At 45.5% G+C, this 15,324-nt stretch overlaps 1 protein-coding gene across 1 annotated transcript in view; it reads left to right on the top strand.

Moving 5' to 3' along the window:
- The first annotated feature begins 11,141 nt into the window (after positions 1–11,141).
- Positions 11,142–15,324, top strand: part of UGGT2 (UDP-glucose glycoprotein glucosyltransferase 2) — an 813,961-nt gene continuing 809,778 nt past the window's right edge. Inside the window, exons 1-2 of the mRNA XM_063953033.1 lie at positions 11,142–11,638; positions 12,586–12,668. Of these exons, the coding sequence (XP_063809103.1) occupies positions 11,508–11,638; positions 12,586–12,668 (214 nt within the window). The 5' untranslated portion in view covers positions 11,142–11,507. The remainder of the gene's footprint in view (positions 11,639–12,585; positions 12,669–15,324) is intronic.

The following is a 15,324-nucleotide window of genomic DNA, read 5'->3' as shown; positions in this document are numbered from 1 at the left end:
GGTAGTCATGACACTAAGAGACATTGCGAAGGATTGTTAGCTGAAGAGAATTGTATCTGTAGGAATTGTGAAAACATAGTTGAGGACGGGTGCATCCAGAGATGTCAGTCCAGCCTTAATATCAACATGGACCGTCATCCATTGAGTGACTATCACTCATTAGTGGGTAAGGTTTTAAACCAAATGGAATGCTGGGTGTGCTCACAAGTACCTCAAGGTCAGAGCAAGTTAGGACTAGTGCCATACGCTTTAACGATAGATGAGGTACTTGAATTAAGGGGTGGGAGACCGGTGGACAAGAAATTTAATATTTCTAAGCCTCCTAGTTTGAAGCTCCACCAATATCATGTGGATAGGTCCTTAATATGTTTTAACATTTCCAATCCCCGAAAGCCGGGAAATTGGGAAGTAACATGGAACAACCAAACCATGACATTCTCACACAGAGCCGATAGAATGCCCGTAGACTCAGAGCTTATACGCCAAATAGCCAACGGTGGGAGATATTATCAGTATAGGTACACTCTAGGAAGTAGGACCATGCGAGTTGGAGAAGTATCACCAGGATACTGTGCGCATATCATACAGCCTGATACGTGTACTAGACAAATGAGAGAGTTAGGGATAGGATTTTGCACCTGGAAGGTTTGTAATATGGTGATGTCATATTCTGTCCCATATGTCCTCCCCGATGATGCATATTTCATATGTGGGAGGAAGGCGTATAAGTGGCTTGCCCCAAACTCAGAGGGATTGTGTTACATTGGAAGAGTGTTGCCAGAAGTAATGACCATTACCCATGATAAAATGAAAGACGTTCACCGCAATGCTCAAGCTCCTTACACTCACACCCATTACGAACACATTGTAAAGAGACACCTTATAGATAGGACAGAGCATGCAGCCTCTGACTTGATCCATGAATCCACAGGGATTCAATTCCTACTCGCGCTAGATATCACCCGTACCGCCACAGGAGTTATAAATTTTAGGTATATAACTGCACTAGCGAACGTGATAGACAATATCACCGAGATGTATGATGACACCTTCAGGTATACTGGGAGAGAATTGCAAGCTTACAAAACTGAACTGATCCAGCACAGGATGGTTCTCAATTACATCACAGCGGTGACAGGCGGGTATTGTGTCACCCTAGCAACTCAGTATGGTGTGAAGTGCTGTACATATATCACAAACAGCACTGATGACCCAACCGAGGTCATAGATCAAAAGATGGACGACATCTTGCAATTGAAGTGGGAGTTCCGAAGGAGACACAACCTTACCCTTACTGCTGTGAGTGATGAACTGACCGGCTGGGTTTCATGGTTGAACCCACGCAATTGGTTCTCAGGTTTAGGAGAATGGGCTCAAAATGTTATCGTTAATGTAGGGAAATTTCTCTTATGTATCCTAGGAGTTGTCATAATGATTGGTTTGATATAAAGATGTGTTCGGATTTTAATGAATTGCAAGCGCAGTACCAAATTGATGAGTTTAAGGAGCGAGGGCATTGTTACAACAACTGGTTTAATTTATGACCCATCAATCGAGACAATGTTGTGATAAAATGTGAATCCACGGTCCGCTTCTTTCACCCGTTTCTCCTTTGGTTTTCTCCAAGGTAAAAAGACATCCACCCGGAAGAAGATTTTGATGCACATTTCTACAGACCATTGATGAACTTTTTCACAAACATTTGATGAACTTTTAGAGACTTTAACTTTCTATGGACACTTGAAAAACTTTGCTTGCCACTTACAGCAAAGATACAGCAATCCGGACAAGACATCAACAAGACTTCAACAGACATCCAAGGACAATCACATACGTTATCATATGAATGCATTTATAACGCATGTTTCTTATCTTCATCTCTACGATCTTCAGGTAGTGACACACATAGTCGACAGGTAATATAGGTACATATAGTAGCACTCACATATTATCCCCCTTCATGTATCATCAACTAATGTGCCCCCCATTTGTTGGAACTAAAAGCCGAAAAGAGCTCAGTAGAGTTTGTTAGCCCACTTACAGACCCTTAATACGGGATAAGAAGGATTCAATGTATACTTCGCAATACCTCGAAGCTTGTACGGCACGATGATACATGACCCCTCAGACATGAATTTCATACATACATGCTTTTACTATCCCACTAGGTCATACATTTCCCACCTTCTCCTCTCCTCCCCACACCCAATCATATATAGGTATTTCACGGTATTATGTATTTATCTGCTTAAATTGTTTAGATAGTGGCAGTTATTGTTGACTGCCAAAGGGTGGACTGTCAAAGTCGAAAAATATCCTGATGCATATGCCTTGTACTAACCCCTCATGCACATGCCCGCTGCGCGTGCGCACACTCTGCCGTGCGTGCACATATCAGCAATTTGCGTAAGATCGCTCCGGCGATCACGCACGTGGTATGCGCATTTACGGTAGAGTTTGTAAGCGTTCAGCGTGCGACTCGATCGTAGCATATTTAACCCATATAGTGTTTTTGTAGTAAATATTCCCCTAGACAATGTCAGCAAGTATGTTTAGTTTAAACTGTTCCTGGACAGAGATTCCTCTTTACATGATAGTAAGGGTCAGACAAAGGTTGAAAGGTGGTGTCTAGTATCCAGCTGTAGGGTATTTTAAGAGTAACATTCCGATGCTAGTTAGGAAAGGATCGCTCGCTCCTGCGTATAGTTATGTACAAATGTAGTTTAAGAACATCAACTGTATTTGCTGAAAATTACACATGCGGCGGGAATCCTGAGGATACCTCCCACCAGAGCAGTTGGGGAAAGACACAGCCCACCTGTTCAAATCCACCTATGACCTTTGCTATAATGTGGAGGCACATCCCTGTGTCCAATGAACAATGAGATACAAGGTACCATTGTATTGTGAATGTATGTTGTGCTATATAAAGACCACCATTGCCTGGCCAGACTCACTCTCTCTGAAGGCTTTCTCCCTGAATGCTGAGGACTGGATCCAGGTCGCGCATGCGAATCATCCCCACGTATGTATTATTCTCTGTAGCCATTTTGTTCGCCATTTGTTCCCATTGTGTTCTCTTTCTATTCGCTCTTGTTTGCGATTGTTCGCTATTGTTCATGTATTATTCTCTGTTATTCTGTTTAGATTTCCATGTTAATTTGTAGTGTATAACTTGTATTGTGTTTCCCTTTTTCTCTAAACCATCCACGGTGGTGTTAGAGCTGCTGTGGTTTTTAAATCCAAACCAGGTCTTGTGTTTTCACTGTTTACTGCAAAGGGCTTTTCTTAGCGTCTCAATTGCTCAAACAGCATACACCTTGTTAAGGTTTCTAATCGTTACATCATTACAGTACTTGGTTATTAAGGTTTAGAGTATAAGTATATTCTCACTGTGTTTTATTAGCAAGGTTTAAAGGTTATCCACTGTGTGTGCGCCCGCTGTGTGTAATCCGTACACTCAGCGCAGCGTGTGTACGCCAAGTGCGTACACACGCACCCATTCTCCTCTGGGCACAAGACCTAACTGAGGTCTGGAGGAGGGGCATAGAGGGAGGAACCAGTGCACACCCATAGTCAAAGTTCTTTTTAGGTGCCCTATCTCCTGCGGAGCCCGTCTATACCTCATGGTCCTTACGGAGTCCCCAGCATCCTCTAGGACGTAAGAGAAAATTGCTGGGAAATGCCACTCCTGATGCTCTGTTTTTTGGGGGTGATTCCGAGTTGTTCGCTCGCTAGCTGCTTTTAGCAGCATTGCACACACTAAGCCGCCGCCCTCTGGGAGTGTATCTTAGTTTAGCAGAATAGCGAACGAAAGATTAGCAGAATTGCGAATAGAAATTTCTTAGCAGTTTCTGAGTAGCTCGAGACTTACAAATAGCGATCAGTACAGTCAGTTTCGTTCCTGGTTTGACGTCACACACACGCCCAGCGTTCGGCCAGCCACTCCCCCGTTTCTCCAGACACTCCCGTGTTTTTCCGCACACTCCCAGAAAACGGCCAGTTTCCGCCCAGAAACACCCACTTCCTGTCAATCACACTCCGATCACTTCAACGATGAAAAATCTTCGTTCGGGCGTGAGTAAATCTACTAAGTTTTGAGTTAAAATACTAACCGCATGCGCACTGCGAACCATACGCATGCACATTTTTGCCTTAATCGCTCCGTTGCGAAAATCGGCAACGAGCAAACAACTCGGAATGACCCCCTTTGTGAGGTGTACGTGGGGTAAAAAAATCATATCCCAGTGCCTAATCCACATATTATTTTGACATTTTGAACCTTTGTCTATCAAAATAATAAGATTTTACTTACCGATAAATCTATTTCTCATAGTCCGTAGTGGATGCTGGGGACTCCGTCAGGACCATGGGGAATAGCGGCTCCGCAGGAGACAGGGCACAAAAGCAAGCTTTTAGGATCACATGGTGTGTACTGGCTCCTCCCCCTATGACCCTCCTCCAAGCCTCAGTTAGGTACTGTGCCCGGACGAGCGTACACAATAAGGAAGGATCTTGAATCCCGGGTAAGACTCATACCAGCCACACCAATCACACCGTACAACTTGTGATTTGAACCCAGTTAACAGTATGATAACAATGAAGTAGCCTCTAAAAAAGATGGCTCACAACAATAATAACCCGATTTTTTGTAACAATAACTATGTACAAGTAATGCAGACAATCCGCACTTGGGATGGGCGCCCAGCATCCACTACGGACTATGAGAAATAGATTTATCGGTAAGTAAAATCTTATTTTCTCTAACGTCCTGTTATGCACACCAGTGCCTGCAGGAAAGTACTGGTGTCAGAACTGTTATGCACTCCAGTGTCTGCAGGAATGTACTGGTGTTTGAACTGTTATGCAAAACAAATGGACTCACAGACAAACTGGGGAATATGACATAACGTACACAGAAGGTGATAGGGTAACAAAATACACACAAAGTGAACAGAGAAGCCCAGAGGCTAAGGAACTGGGTATCTCCCTTGTATTAGAACTGCTCAGATGTAAAAAGCAAGATGTTGTGTTTTAATACGTAGAGAACCCGAAAATGCTGTTGCTAAGGGCAACAGCAAAACCCTAAAGGGTTACCAACGGGTGTGGCAGTAAACTCCTTGGTCAGAGATGGAATGATAGACACAAGGAGAGTCTCCACAATCCTGATTCTCACTTGCAGTGCACAGGTTTTAGCTTACTGCCACTAAACTGACCCCTGACACCTAGCACAGTGAGACAGGATTAGACAGGCAAGTCTTAGAATACAGCCGCAAACTTGCTAAGTTCACAGAGTAGTAACAGAACCCCAGCAAGCTAAACGACTGACTCCAGTCTTACTGCTAGGTCTGGATTGGCAGAGTGTAATACCAAATCCCCAGGCCTATTTGCAGTAAGCAACAAACAAATACAAAGCTACACAGTACTGGCTAACTTTTATGAACTGACTAACCAACAAAGATTCAGCAGCATCTGCTTACCCTGAAAAGAGGCCTTATAAAGCAGGTGCTGTCCACGCCCCACTCAGACCTCACAGACTGTGAGCACAAAAACCAGCACCGGATCCCCTGCCGTGCACAGAGCCTATAACCACTGCACAGCAAAAGACCCGAACCGGAGTATCAGCTGCGCTCAGGTTACTCCACTAGCACTTGTCTCCCGGTTGCCATGACGACGTGGCAGCACAGGGCAGGAGACCCTAACACGTCCTAGTGGATGCTGGGGACTCCGTCAGGACCATGGGGATTATACCAAAGCTCCCAAACGGGCGGGAGAGTGCGGATGACTCTGCAGCACCGAATGAGAGAACTCCAGGTCCTCCTCAGCCAGGGTATCAAATTTGTAGAATTTTGCAAACGTGTTTGCCCCTGACCAAGTAGCTGCTCGGCAAAGTTGTAAAGCCGAGACCCCTCGGGCAGCCGCCCAAGATGAGCCCACCTTCCTTGTGGAATGGGCATTTACAGATTTTGGCTGTGGCAGGCCTGCCACAGAATGTGCAAGCTGAATTGTACTACAAATCCAACGAGCAATAGTCTGCTTAGAAGCAGGAGCACCCAGCTTTTTGGGTGCCTACAATATAAACAGCAAGTCAGACTTTCTGACTCCAGCCGTCCTGGAATTATACATATATATATATATTTTCAGGGCCCTGACAACGTCTAGCAACTTGGAGTCCTCCAAGTCCCTAGTAGCCGCAGGCACCACAATAGGTTGTTTCAGGTGAAACGCTGACACCACCTTAGGAAGAAACTGGGGACGAGTCCGCAGTTTTGCCCTGTCCGAATGGAAAATCAAATATGGGCTTTTGTAAGACAAAGCCGCCAATTTTGACAATCGCCTGGCCGAGGCCAGGGCCAACAGCATGGTCACTTTCCATGTGAGATATTTCAAATCCACAGATTTGAGTGGTTCAAACCAATATGATTTGAGGAATCCCAACACTACGTTGAGATCCCACGGTGCCACTGGAGGCACACAAGGGCTGTATATGCAATACTCCCTTGACAAACGTCTGGACTTCAGGAACTGAAGCCAATTCTTTCTGGAAGAAAATCTATAGGGCCGAAACTTGAACCTTAATGGACCCCAATTTGAGGCTCATAGACACTCCTGTTTGCAGGAAGTGCAGAAATCGACCTAGTTGAAATTTTTTCGTGGGGCCTTCCTGGCCTCACCCACGCAACATATTTTTACCACATGTGGTGATAACGTTGTGCGGTCACCTCCTTCCTGGCTTTGACCAGGGTAGGTATGACCTCTTCCGGAATGCCTTTTCCCTTAGGATCCGGCGTTCAAACCGCCATGCCGTCAAACGCAGTCGCGGTAAGTCTTGGAACAGACAAGGTCCCTGCTGGAGCAGGTCCTTTCTTAAAGGCCGATGCCACGGTTCCTCTTGGAACAGACATGGTACTTGCTGAAAGCAAATCCCTTCTTAGCTCCCGAGGCCATTCGTCCTCTGTGAGCATCTCTTGAAGTTCCGGTTACCAAGTCCCTCTTGGCCAATCCGGAGCCACGAGTATAGTTCTTACTCCTCTATGTCTTATAATTCTCAATACCTTGGTTATGAGAAGCAGAGGAGGGAACACATACACCGACTGTTACACCCACGGTGTTACCAGGACGTCCACAGCTATCGCCTGAAGGTCTCGTGACCTGGCGCAATACCTGTCCCATTTTTTGTTCGGGCGGGACGCCATCATGTCCACCTTTGGTCTTTCCCAACGGTTCACAATCATGCGGAAAACTTCCCGATGAAGTTCCCACTCTCCCGGGTGGAGGTCGTGCCTGCTGAGGAAGTCTGCTTCCCAGTCGTCCACTCCCGGAATGAACACTGCTGACAGTGCTATCACATGATTTTCCGCCTAGCGAAAAATCCTTGCAGTTTTGCCACTGCCCTCCTGCTTCTTGTGCCGCCCTTTCTGTTTACGTGGGCGACTGCCGTGATGTTATCCCACTGGATCAATACCGGCTGACCTTGAAGCAGAGGTCTTGCTAAGCTTAGAGCATTATAAATTTGCTCTTAGCTCCAGTATATTTATGTGGAGAGAATTCTCCAGACTTGATCACACTCCTTGTGTGACTGCTCCCCAGCCTCTCAGGCTGGCCTCCGTGGTCACCAGCATCCAATCCTGAATGCCGAATCTGCGGCCCTCTAGAAGATGAGCACTCTGTAATCACCACAGGAGAGACACCCTTGTCCTTGGATATAGGGTTATCCGCTGATGCATCTGAAGATGCGATCCGGACCATTTGTCCAGCAGATCCCACTGAAGAGTTCTTGCGTGAAATCTGCCGAATGGAAGCGCTTCGTAATAAGCCACCATTTTTACCAGGACTCTTGTGCAATGATGCACTGATACTTTTCCTGGTTTTAGGAGGATCCCGATTAGCTCGGATAACTCCCTGGCTTTCTCCTCTGGGAGAAACACCTTTTCCTGGACTGTGTCCAGAATCATCCCTAGGACCAGCAGACGTGTCGTCGGAACAACTGCGGTTTTGGAATATTTAGAATCCACCCGTGCTGTCGTAGAACTACTTGAGATAGTGCTACTCCGACCTCCAACTGTTCTCTGGACCTTGTTCTTATCAGGAGGTCGTCCATTTTCTTTGAAGACGAATCCTCCTTTCGGTCATTACCTTGGTAAGGACCCGGGGTGCCTTGGACAATCCAACGGCATCGTCTTGAAACTGATAGTGACAGTTCTGTACCACGAACCTGAGGTACCCTTGGTGAGAAAAGGCAAATTTTGGGACATGGAGGTAAGCATCCCTGATGTCCCGGGACACCATATAGTCCCCTTGTTCTTTGCTATCACTGCTCTGAGTGACTCCATCTGGATTTGAACCCTTGCAAGTGTTCAAATTTTTCAGATTTAGAATAGGTCTCACCTAGCCTTCAGTACCACCATATAGTGTGGAGTAATACCCCTTTCCTTGTTGTCGGAGGGGTAATTTTATTATCACCTGCTGGGAATACAGCTTGTGAATTGTTTTCAATACTGCCTCCCTGTCGGAGGGAGACATTGGTACAGTAGACTACAGGAACCTGCGAGGGGGGAAACCTCTCGACATTCCAATCTGTACCCCTTGGATACTACTTGTAGGATCCAGGGGTCCTGTACGGTCCCAGCGTCATGCTGAGAACTTGGTAGAAGCGGTGGAGGGCTTCTGTTCCTGGGAATGGGCTGCCTGCTGCAGTCTTCTTCCCTTTCCTCTATCCCTGGGCAGATATGACTCTTATAGGGACGAAAGGACTGAGGCTGAAAAGACGGTGTCTTTTTCTGCAGAGATGTGACTTAGGGTAAAAAACGGTGGATTTTCCAGCAGTTGCCCTGGCCACCAGGTCCCATGGACCGACCCCAAATAACTCCTCCCCTTTATACGGCAATACATCTTTGTGCCGTTTGGAATCTGCATCACCTGACCACTGTCGTGTCCATAAACATCTTCTTGCAGATATGGACATCGCATTTACTCTTGATGCCAGAGTGCAAATATCCCTCTGCGCATCTCGCATATATAGAAATGCATCCTTTAAATGCTCTATAGTCAATAAAATACTGTCCCTGTCAAAGGTATCAATATTTTTAGTCAGGGAATCCGACCAAGCCACCTCAGCTCTGCACATCCAGGCTGAGGCGATCGCTGGTCGCAGTATAACACCAGCATGTGTGTGTATACTTTTTAGGATATTTTTCAGACTCCTATCAGCTGGCTCCTTAAGTACGGCCCTATCCGTAGATGGTACCGCCACTTGTTCTGATAAGCGTGTGAGCGCCTTATCCACCCTGAGGGGTGTTTCCCACCGCGCCTTAACTTCTGGCGGGAAAGGGTATACCGCCAATAATTTTCTATCGTGGGAAACCCACGCATCATCACACACTTCATTTAATTTATCTGATTCAGGAAAAACTACAGGTAGTTTTTTCACCTCACACATAATACCCTTTTTTGTGGTACTTGGAGTATCAGAAATATGTAACACCTCCTTCATTGCCCTTAACGTGTGGCCCTAAAAGAAAATACGTTTGTTTCTTCACCGTCGACACTGAAATCAGTGTCCGTGTCTGGGTCTGTGTCGACCGACTGAGGTAAATGGGCATTTTACAGCCCCTGACGGTGTTTGAGACGCCTGGACAGATACTAATTTGTTCGCCGGCCCTCTCATGTCGTCAACCGGCTTGCAGCGTGTTGACATTGTCACGTAATTTCCATAAATAAGCCATCCATTCCGGTGTCGACTCCCTAGAGAGTGACATCACCATTACAGGCAATTTGCTCCGCCTCCTCACCAATATTTTCCTCATACATGTCGACACACACGTACCGACATACAGCACACACATAGGGAATGCTCTGATAGAGGACAGGACCCACTAGCCCTTTGGGGAGACAGAGGGAGAGTTTGCCAGCACACACCAAAACGCTATAATTATCCAGGGACAACCTTTATATAAGTGTTCCTTTTATAGCATTTTAATATATATACATATCGCCAAATCAGTGCCCCCCCTCTCTGTTTTAACCCTGTTTCTGTAGTGCAGTGCAGGGGAGATCATGGGAGCCTTCCCACCAGCCTTTCTGTGAGGGAAAATGGCGCTGTGTGCTGAGGAGAATAGGCCCCGCCCCCTTTTCGGCGGGCTTCTTCTCCGGAGTTTTAGATATCTGGCAGGGGTTAAATACATCCATATAGCCTCAAGGGCTATATGTGATGTATTTTTCGCCATACAGGTATTATACATTGCTGCCCAGGGCGCCCCCCCCAGCGCCCTGCACCCTCCGTGACCGCTGTGTGAAGTGTGCTGACAACAATGGCGCACAGCTGCAGTGCTGTGCGCTACCTGATGAAGACTGAGAGTCTTCTGCCGCCTGGTTCCGGACCTCTTCATCTTCAGCATCTGCAAGGGGGGTCGGCGGCGCGGCTCCGGGACGAACCCCAGGGCGAGCCCTGTGTTCCGACTCCCTCTGGAGCTATGTCCAGTAGCCTAAGAATCCAATCCATCCTGCACGCAGGTGAGTTGAAAATCTCTCCCCTAAGTCCCTCGATGCAGTGAGCCTGTTGCCAGCAGGACTCACTGAAAATAAAGAACCTAAAAACTTTTTCTAAGCAACTCTTTAAGAGAGCCACCTAGATTGCACCCTTCTCGGCCGGGCACAAAAACCTAACTGAGGCTTGGAGGAGGGTCATAGGGGGAGGAGCCAGTACACACCATGTGATCCTAAAAGCTTGCTTTTGTGCCCTGTCTCCTGCGGAGCCGCTATTCCCCATGGTCCTGACGGAGTCCCCAGCATCCACTAGGACGTTAGAGAAATGGAGATTACAGAGAAAAAAGTTTAAGCAATCTTCCTAACTCAAGAGGTAAATTTCCTAAACTGGGAAAGCCCTCACTCACTCATCAGGGTTGAACTGACTACACCATCCTTGCCCCATCCATGCCGGGTGTAGCCTATATCCTAATCCTATAGGCAGACATACACTCTGGCAGGCAAGCCAGTAGTAGTGAGCGCTACTGCAGACCCCAGCAGAGGTGCTCGTAGTCGTACATTAGATGCGGCGTACATCAGCAGCTGCGCCCTCTCACCCCCGAGACCCCGCCACTGACATGTCACCAGCCGCGTCCCGCAGGCTATCCATTCCCTAGTACTGACTCCCAACTCCCCACCGCCTTGCGTGCATGCAGCGGGTCTCTGAAGGCTGACAACTGCCCTTCTTTGATTGGCTGCGGAGAGGAGGATGCTAGCCAATGGCAAATCAGTACATGGCGGCACACAGTGAGGGTCCTGCACAGCAGACTGGGGTTCCCGGAAGCGGCTGTATAGTGCTGGCAGTTGCCGGCCATCCTGTGTGCAGCTGTACCGACCGGGATAACAGGGCTGTGCAGCGATAAGGGGCCGCTCACTGTCGCCGCTCCTCTGTATACCGCCGGGCTGTGTGCATGGAAGCAGCTCACTGACACTGTTGCTTGTCTCCGTTTATTCCACAGTAGTGTCCGTACTGAGCGGCTGCAATGACTGCTCTATACGCAGCCTGCCTGCTCTCCTGTGCACTCTGCAGTCTCATGACCCAGGCAGCAGCCAAAGGAGTGACCGCAAGCTTAGCTGCCAAGTGGCCAGAGAGCCCGCTATTACTGGAGGCCAGGTGTGGTAACCGTGCTCACAGACAGGGTGTAGTGACAGCACTTCCATACTGTACATGCCAACTGTACAGTACATGCTACTGTGTGTATAACCACAGAGACATGTCTTCATGCAGGCTATACTCTGGGGGCATGTGTAGGTGCTGTGCCCTTATATTATAATGTTTATATCCATCTTCTTCTACAGTATAGTGTGCACATATCATAGCAAAATAATATTTTATTAAATTGTACTGCGGATTTGTCTGTAAATATATTCATGCTTTATATTTATAATGGAAGGTTTGCTTTGTTATGGAGAGATCTGTAATAGGTATCAGAGGCAAATGTATGTGTAGCAAGCATGGTCTGTAGTTTTCCAACACCAGATGACCGAGAACTATGAGATAATGGGCTGCTGCATTGTGTTACGCTCATTGTACTACTATAACGGTACATCTTCTCACTAATTAGCAACCGGTAACATCAGCAGTATTCATTGTATGGAAATGAATACTGTATTATGCTAGAACGCAGAGGTTCTCAAACATGGTCCTCAATTCACCCTAAAGGTCCAGGTTTTAAGCTTGTCCATGCTTGGTCACAGGTGACTTAATTAGCACCTTTAGTCAATTTGATTTAAAAAACTGTGCTGAGCCATGGATATACCTAGAACCTGGTCTGTTGGGGTGCCTTGAGGACTGCAAATGAGAACCTCTGCTATAACGGATGGACTTTGAGGTGCATCAATGGAGTTTTTATTGATTATTCTTTAATGTTTAACCGAATGCATGCCTCTAAAGTAACTGTTAATATTTTGTTCCATCATGTTATTTTTCTGGTTCAGCTGAAAATAACATTTTTACATACTGACATTCTTAAAAAATGTAGCGTTTAAATACAGTATATGGCATTGTTTAATTTCACTACTCTAAAATGATGTTAAGTGCGGTTTTTCTTTCATTTTCAGTGAGTTTATTTCTGAAGACGGAAATGATAAATTTTGGCAGTTTTTGGAAACCGTGCAGGAGATAACCATATATCAGAACAAAGGTTAGTAAAAAAAATGAACTTGTTTATTACAATGTAAATATTACTATACCCTTGCCCAAAATACAGTTTAAATTACACTATTTGAATACAATATTTGATCTTAAAGCTGAATATTTCGATAACTTACCCACACATCTTACCTTATTACTTATGCTGGGTGGCTAGCCCACATAATTGTAGCATGTACTGTATACATGCGACCAATCCGAAAATATCAATCTTTCGGGCATGCCGGATCACCCAGCATGTTCATCTGATGCAATATTTTCTAAGTTGAAAGTCGGCCACACCGGGTATTGTATGCCTTACCACTGCCAACCGACGGACATTTCTCCTGTTCCTACACATGGGAGGATGGGGAAATGACTGCTCCCCAGTGACGGATATTATGGGCAATGCACTTTGCCAGGCTACAAGATTTTGGAGGGAGGCAGCAGATCCTCTTCAGCCTCAGCAGAGATTTTGGGCGGCATGCCTGTATTGTAGCGGCCATTTCTTGCACAGGAGTGCATGTACTGGGAGGGGGTCGGTGGTCTGGCTCCTACACTTTACTTCTGGCTCCTAGATTTTAGAAAAATTTGTCAAGCTCTGTTATATAGCAAAGCAAATTATGTTGTGCTTTACAATTGGAAACAACAATGATAACAAAACTGGGTAATGACAAACAGTCATAGAGGTTGGAAGGCTCTGCTCGCAAGCTTACAATCTATATGGAAATAGGCATTGATACACATGGATAGGTGCAGTCTATTGCATAATTACATCCAAGATTAATTCCATACATCAGGACATCACATCCCACCAGACCAGCAACCAGCCACCACCCATCCCTCCCCTTCCCTCTCACCAACTCTGACCTCTTTCTCCCATGTATCTGGTGAGGAAGTCATGGCCCTTATCCGTTCCTCTCCCCCACACCACCTCCCCACTTGACCTTATCCCCTCCCACCTCCCCCGCTACCTATCTTCTTCTGCCTGGTCCCATCTTGCCCACCTTCTCAGTCTCTCCATCTCATCAGGCACTGTCCCCTCTGCATTCAAGCATGCTCTTGTCTCCCCCTATTCTTAAAAAACCTACCCTTGATCCAAACATCCTCTCCAACTATCGAAGAAGCAAGTTTTCAGGGAACACCTGAAGTTTTGGAGACTAGAGGAGTCTTATTGTGCATGGGAGGGCATTCCACAGAGTGGGTGCAGCCCTAAAAAAGTCATGCAATCGTGAATGGGAGCGAAATATGAGTGGGGATGAGAGAAGTAGATATTGTTAAGAGCAGAGAGATCGGGTTGGGAGATATTTTGAGATAAGCAAAGAGATGTACATTGGTGAGTTTTGGTTAATGGGCTTGTGTGTGATTGGGTATTTTATATTAAATACAGGTTGAGTATCCCTTATCCAAAATGCTTGGGACCAGAGGTATTTTGGATATCGGATTTTTCCGTATTTTGGAATAATTAGATACCATAATGAGATATAATGGTGATGGGACCTAAATCTAAGCACAGAATGCATTTATGTTACATATACACCTTATACACACAGCCTGAAGGTCATTTTAGCCAATATTTTTTATAACTTTATGCATTAAACAAAGTGTGTCTACATTCACACAATTCATTTATGTTTCATATACACCTTATATACACAGCCTGAAGGTCATTTAATACAATATTATTAATAACTTTGTGTATTAAACAAAGTTCGGGTACATTGAGCCATCAAAAAACAAAGATTTCACTATCTCACTCAAAAAAGTCCGTATTTCGGAATATTCCGTTTTTCTGAATATTTGGATATGGGATACTGAACCTGTACGGTATAATACAGGTAGCCAGTGGAAAGACTGACAGAGTGGATCAGCAGACAATGAATATCTAGCGAGGAAGATTAGCCTTGCAGCTGCATTCAGAATGGTTTATAGTGGTAATAGTCACTTTTTAGTAAGACCAGTAAGAAGACTATTGCAATAATCAATGCGGGAGATGAGAGCATGGATTAGAGTTTTTGCTGTGTGAAAGGTATGGTTGTATTTTGGATATTTTTAGATGTATGTGAAATGATTTTGAGACAGATTGAATGTGGGGAACAAAGGACAGTTCAGAGTCAAGGATGACACCTAGGCGGCAAGCTTGTGGGGTAGGATTGATTGTTGAGTTCTTAACAGTTATGGAGATATCAGGTTGGTTAGTACTATTGGGCCATGGAAATATAATTAACTCTGTTTTGGAAATATTAAGTTTGAGGTGGCAAGATAACATCCAAGATGAAACATCAGAAAGGCATTCAGTGACATGGACCAATACAGATGGTGAGAAATCGCTGGAGGATAGATAGATTTGAGTATACAGATGGTACTAAAATCCAAAAGAGTTAATTAGTTTACCAAGAGATATGGTATAGATTGAGGACCTAAGACTGAGAAGGGTGTGTAACTATTTGCTTCGTTCAATTCTTTCAGTACGAGGGTGTCCGTTAGGATGTCACCTATTAATATATTCTCAGTACCAATATACAGTACGCAGCCCGGAAGGGGCCAAGACATTTACATATCTATGATTAGTGTCACTGACTCAATCCTGTTTTGCCACAATAAATGAGATGCTAATACTCTGATGTGAACAGTGATTACTAGCCGATACATATGGGAATATAACGATA

The sequence above is a fragment of the Pseudophryne corroboree genome, chromosome 2 (genome assembly GCF_028390025.1).
Source record: "Pseudophryne corroboree isolate aPseCor3 chromosome 2, aPseCor3.hap2, whole genome shotgun sequence".
NCBI lineage: Eukaryota > Metazoa > Chordata > Amphibia > Anura > Myobatrachidae > Pseudophryne > Pseudophryne corroboree.
This window is presented reverse-complemented; position numbering and strand designations above follow the sequence as displayed.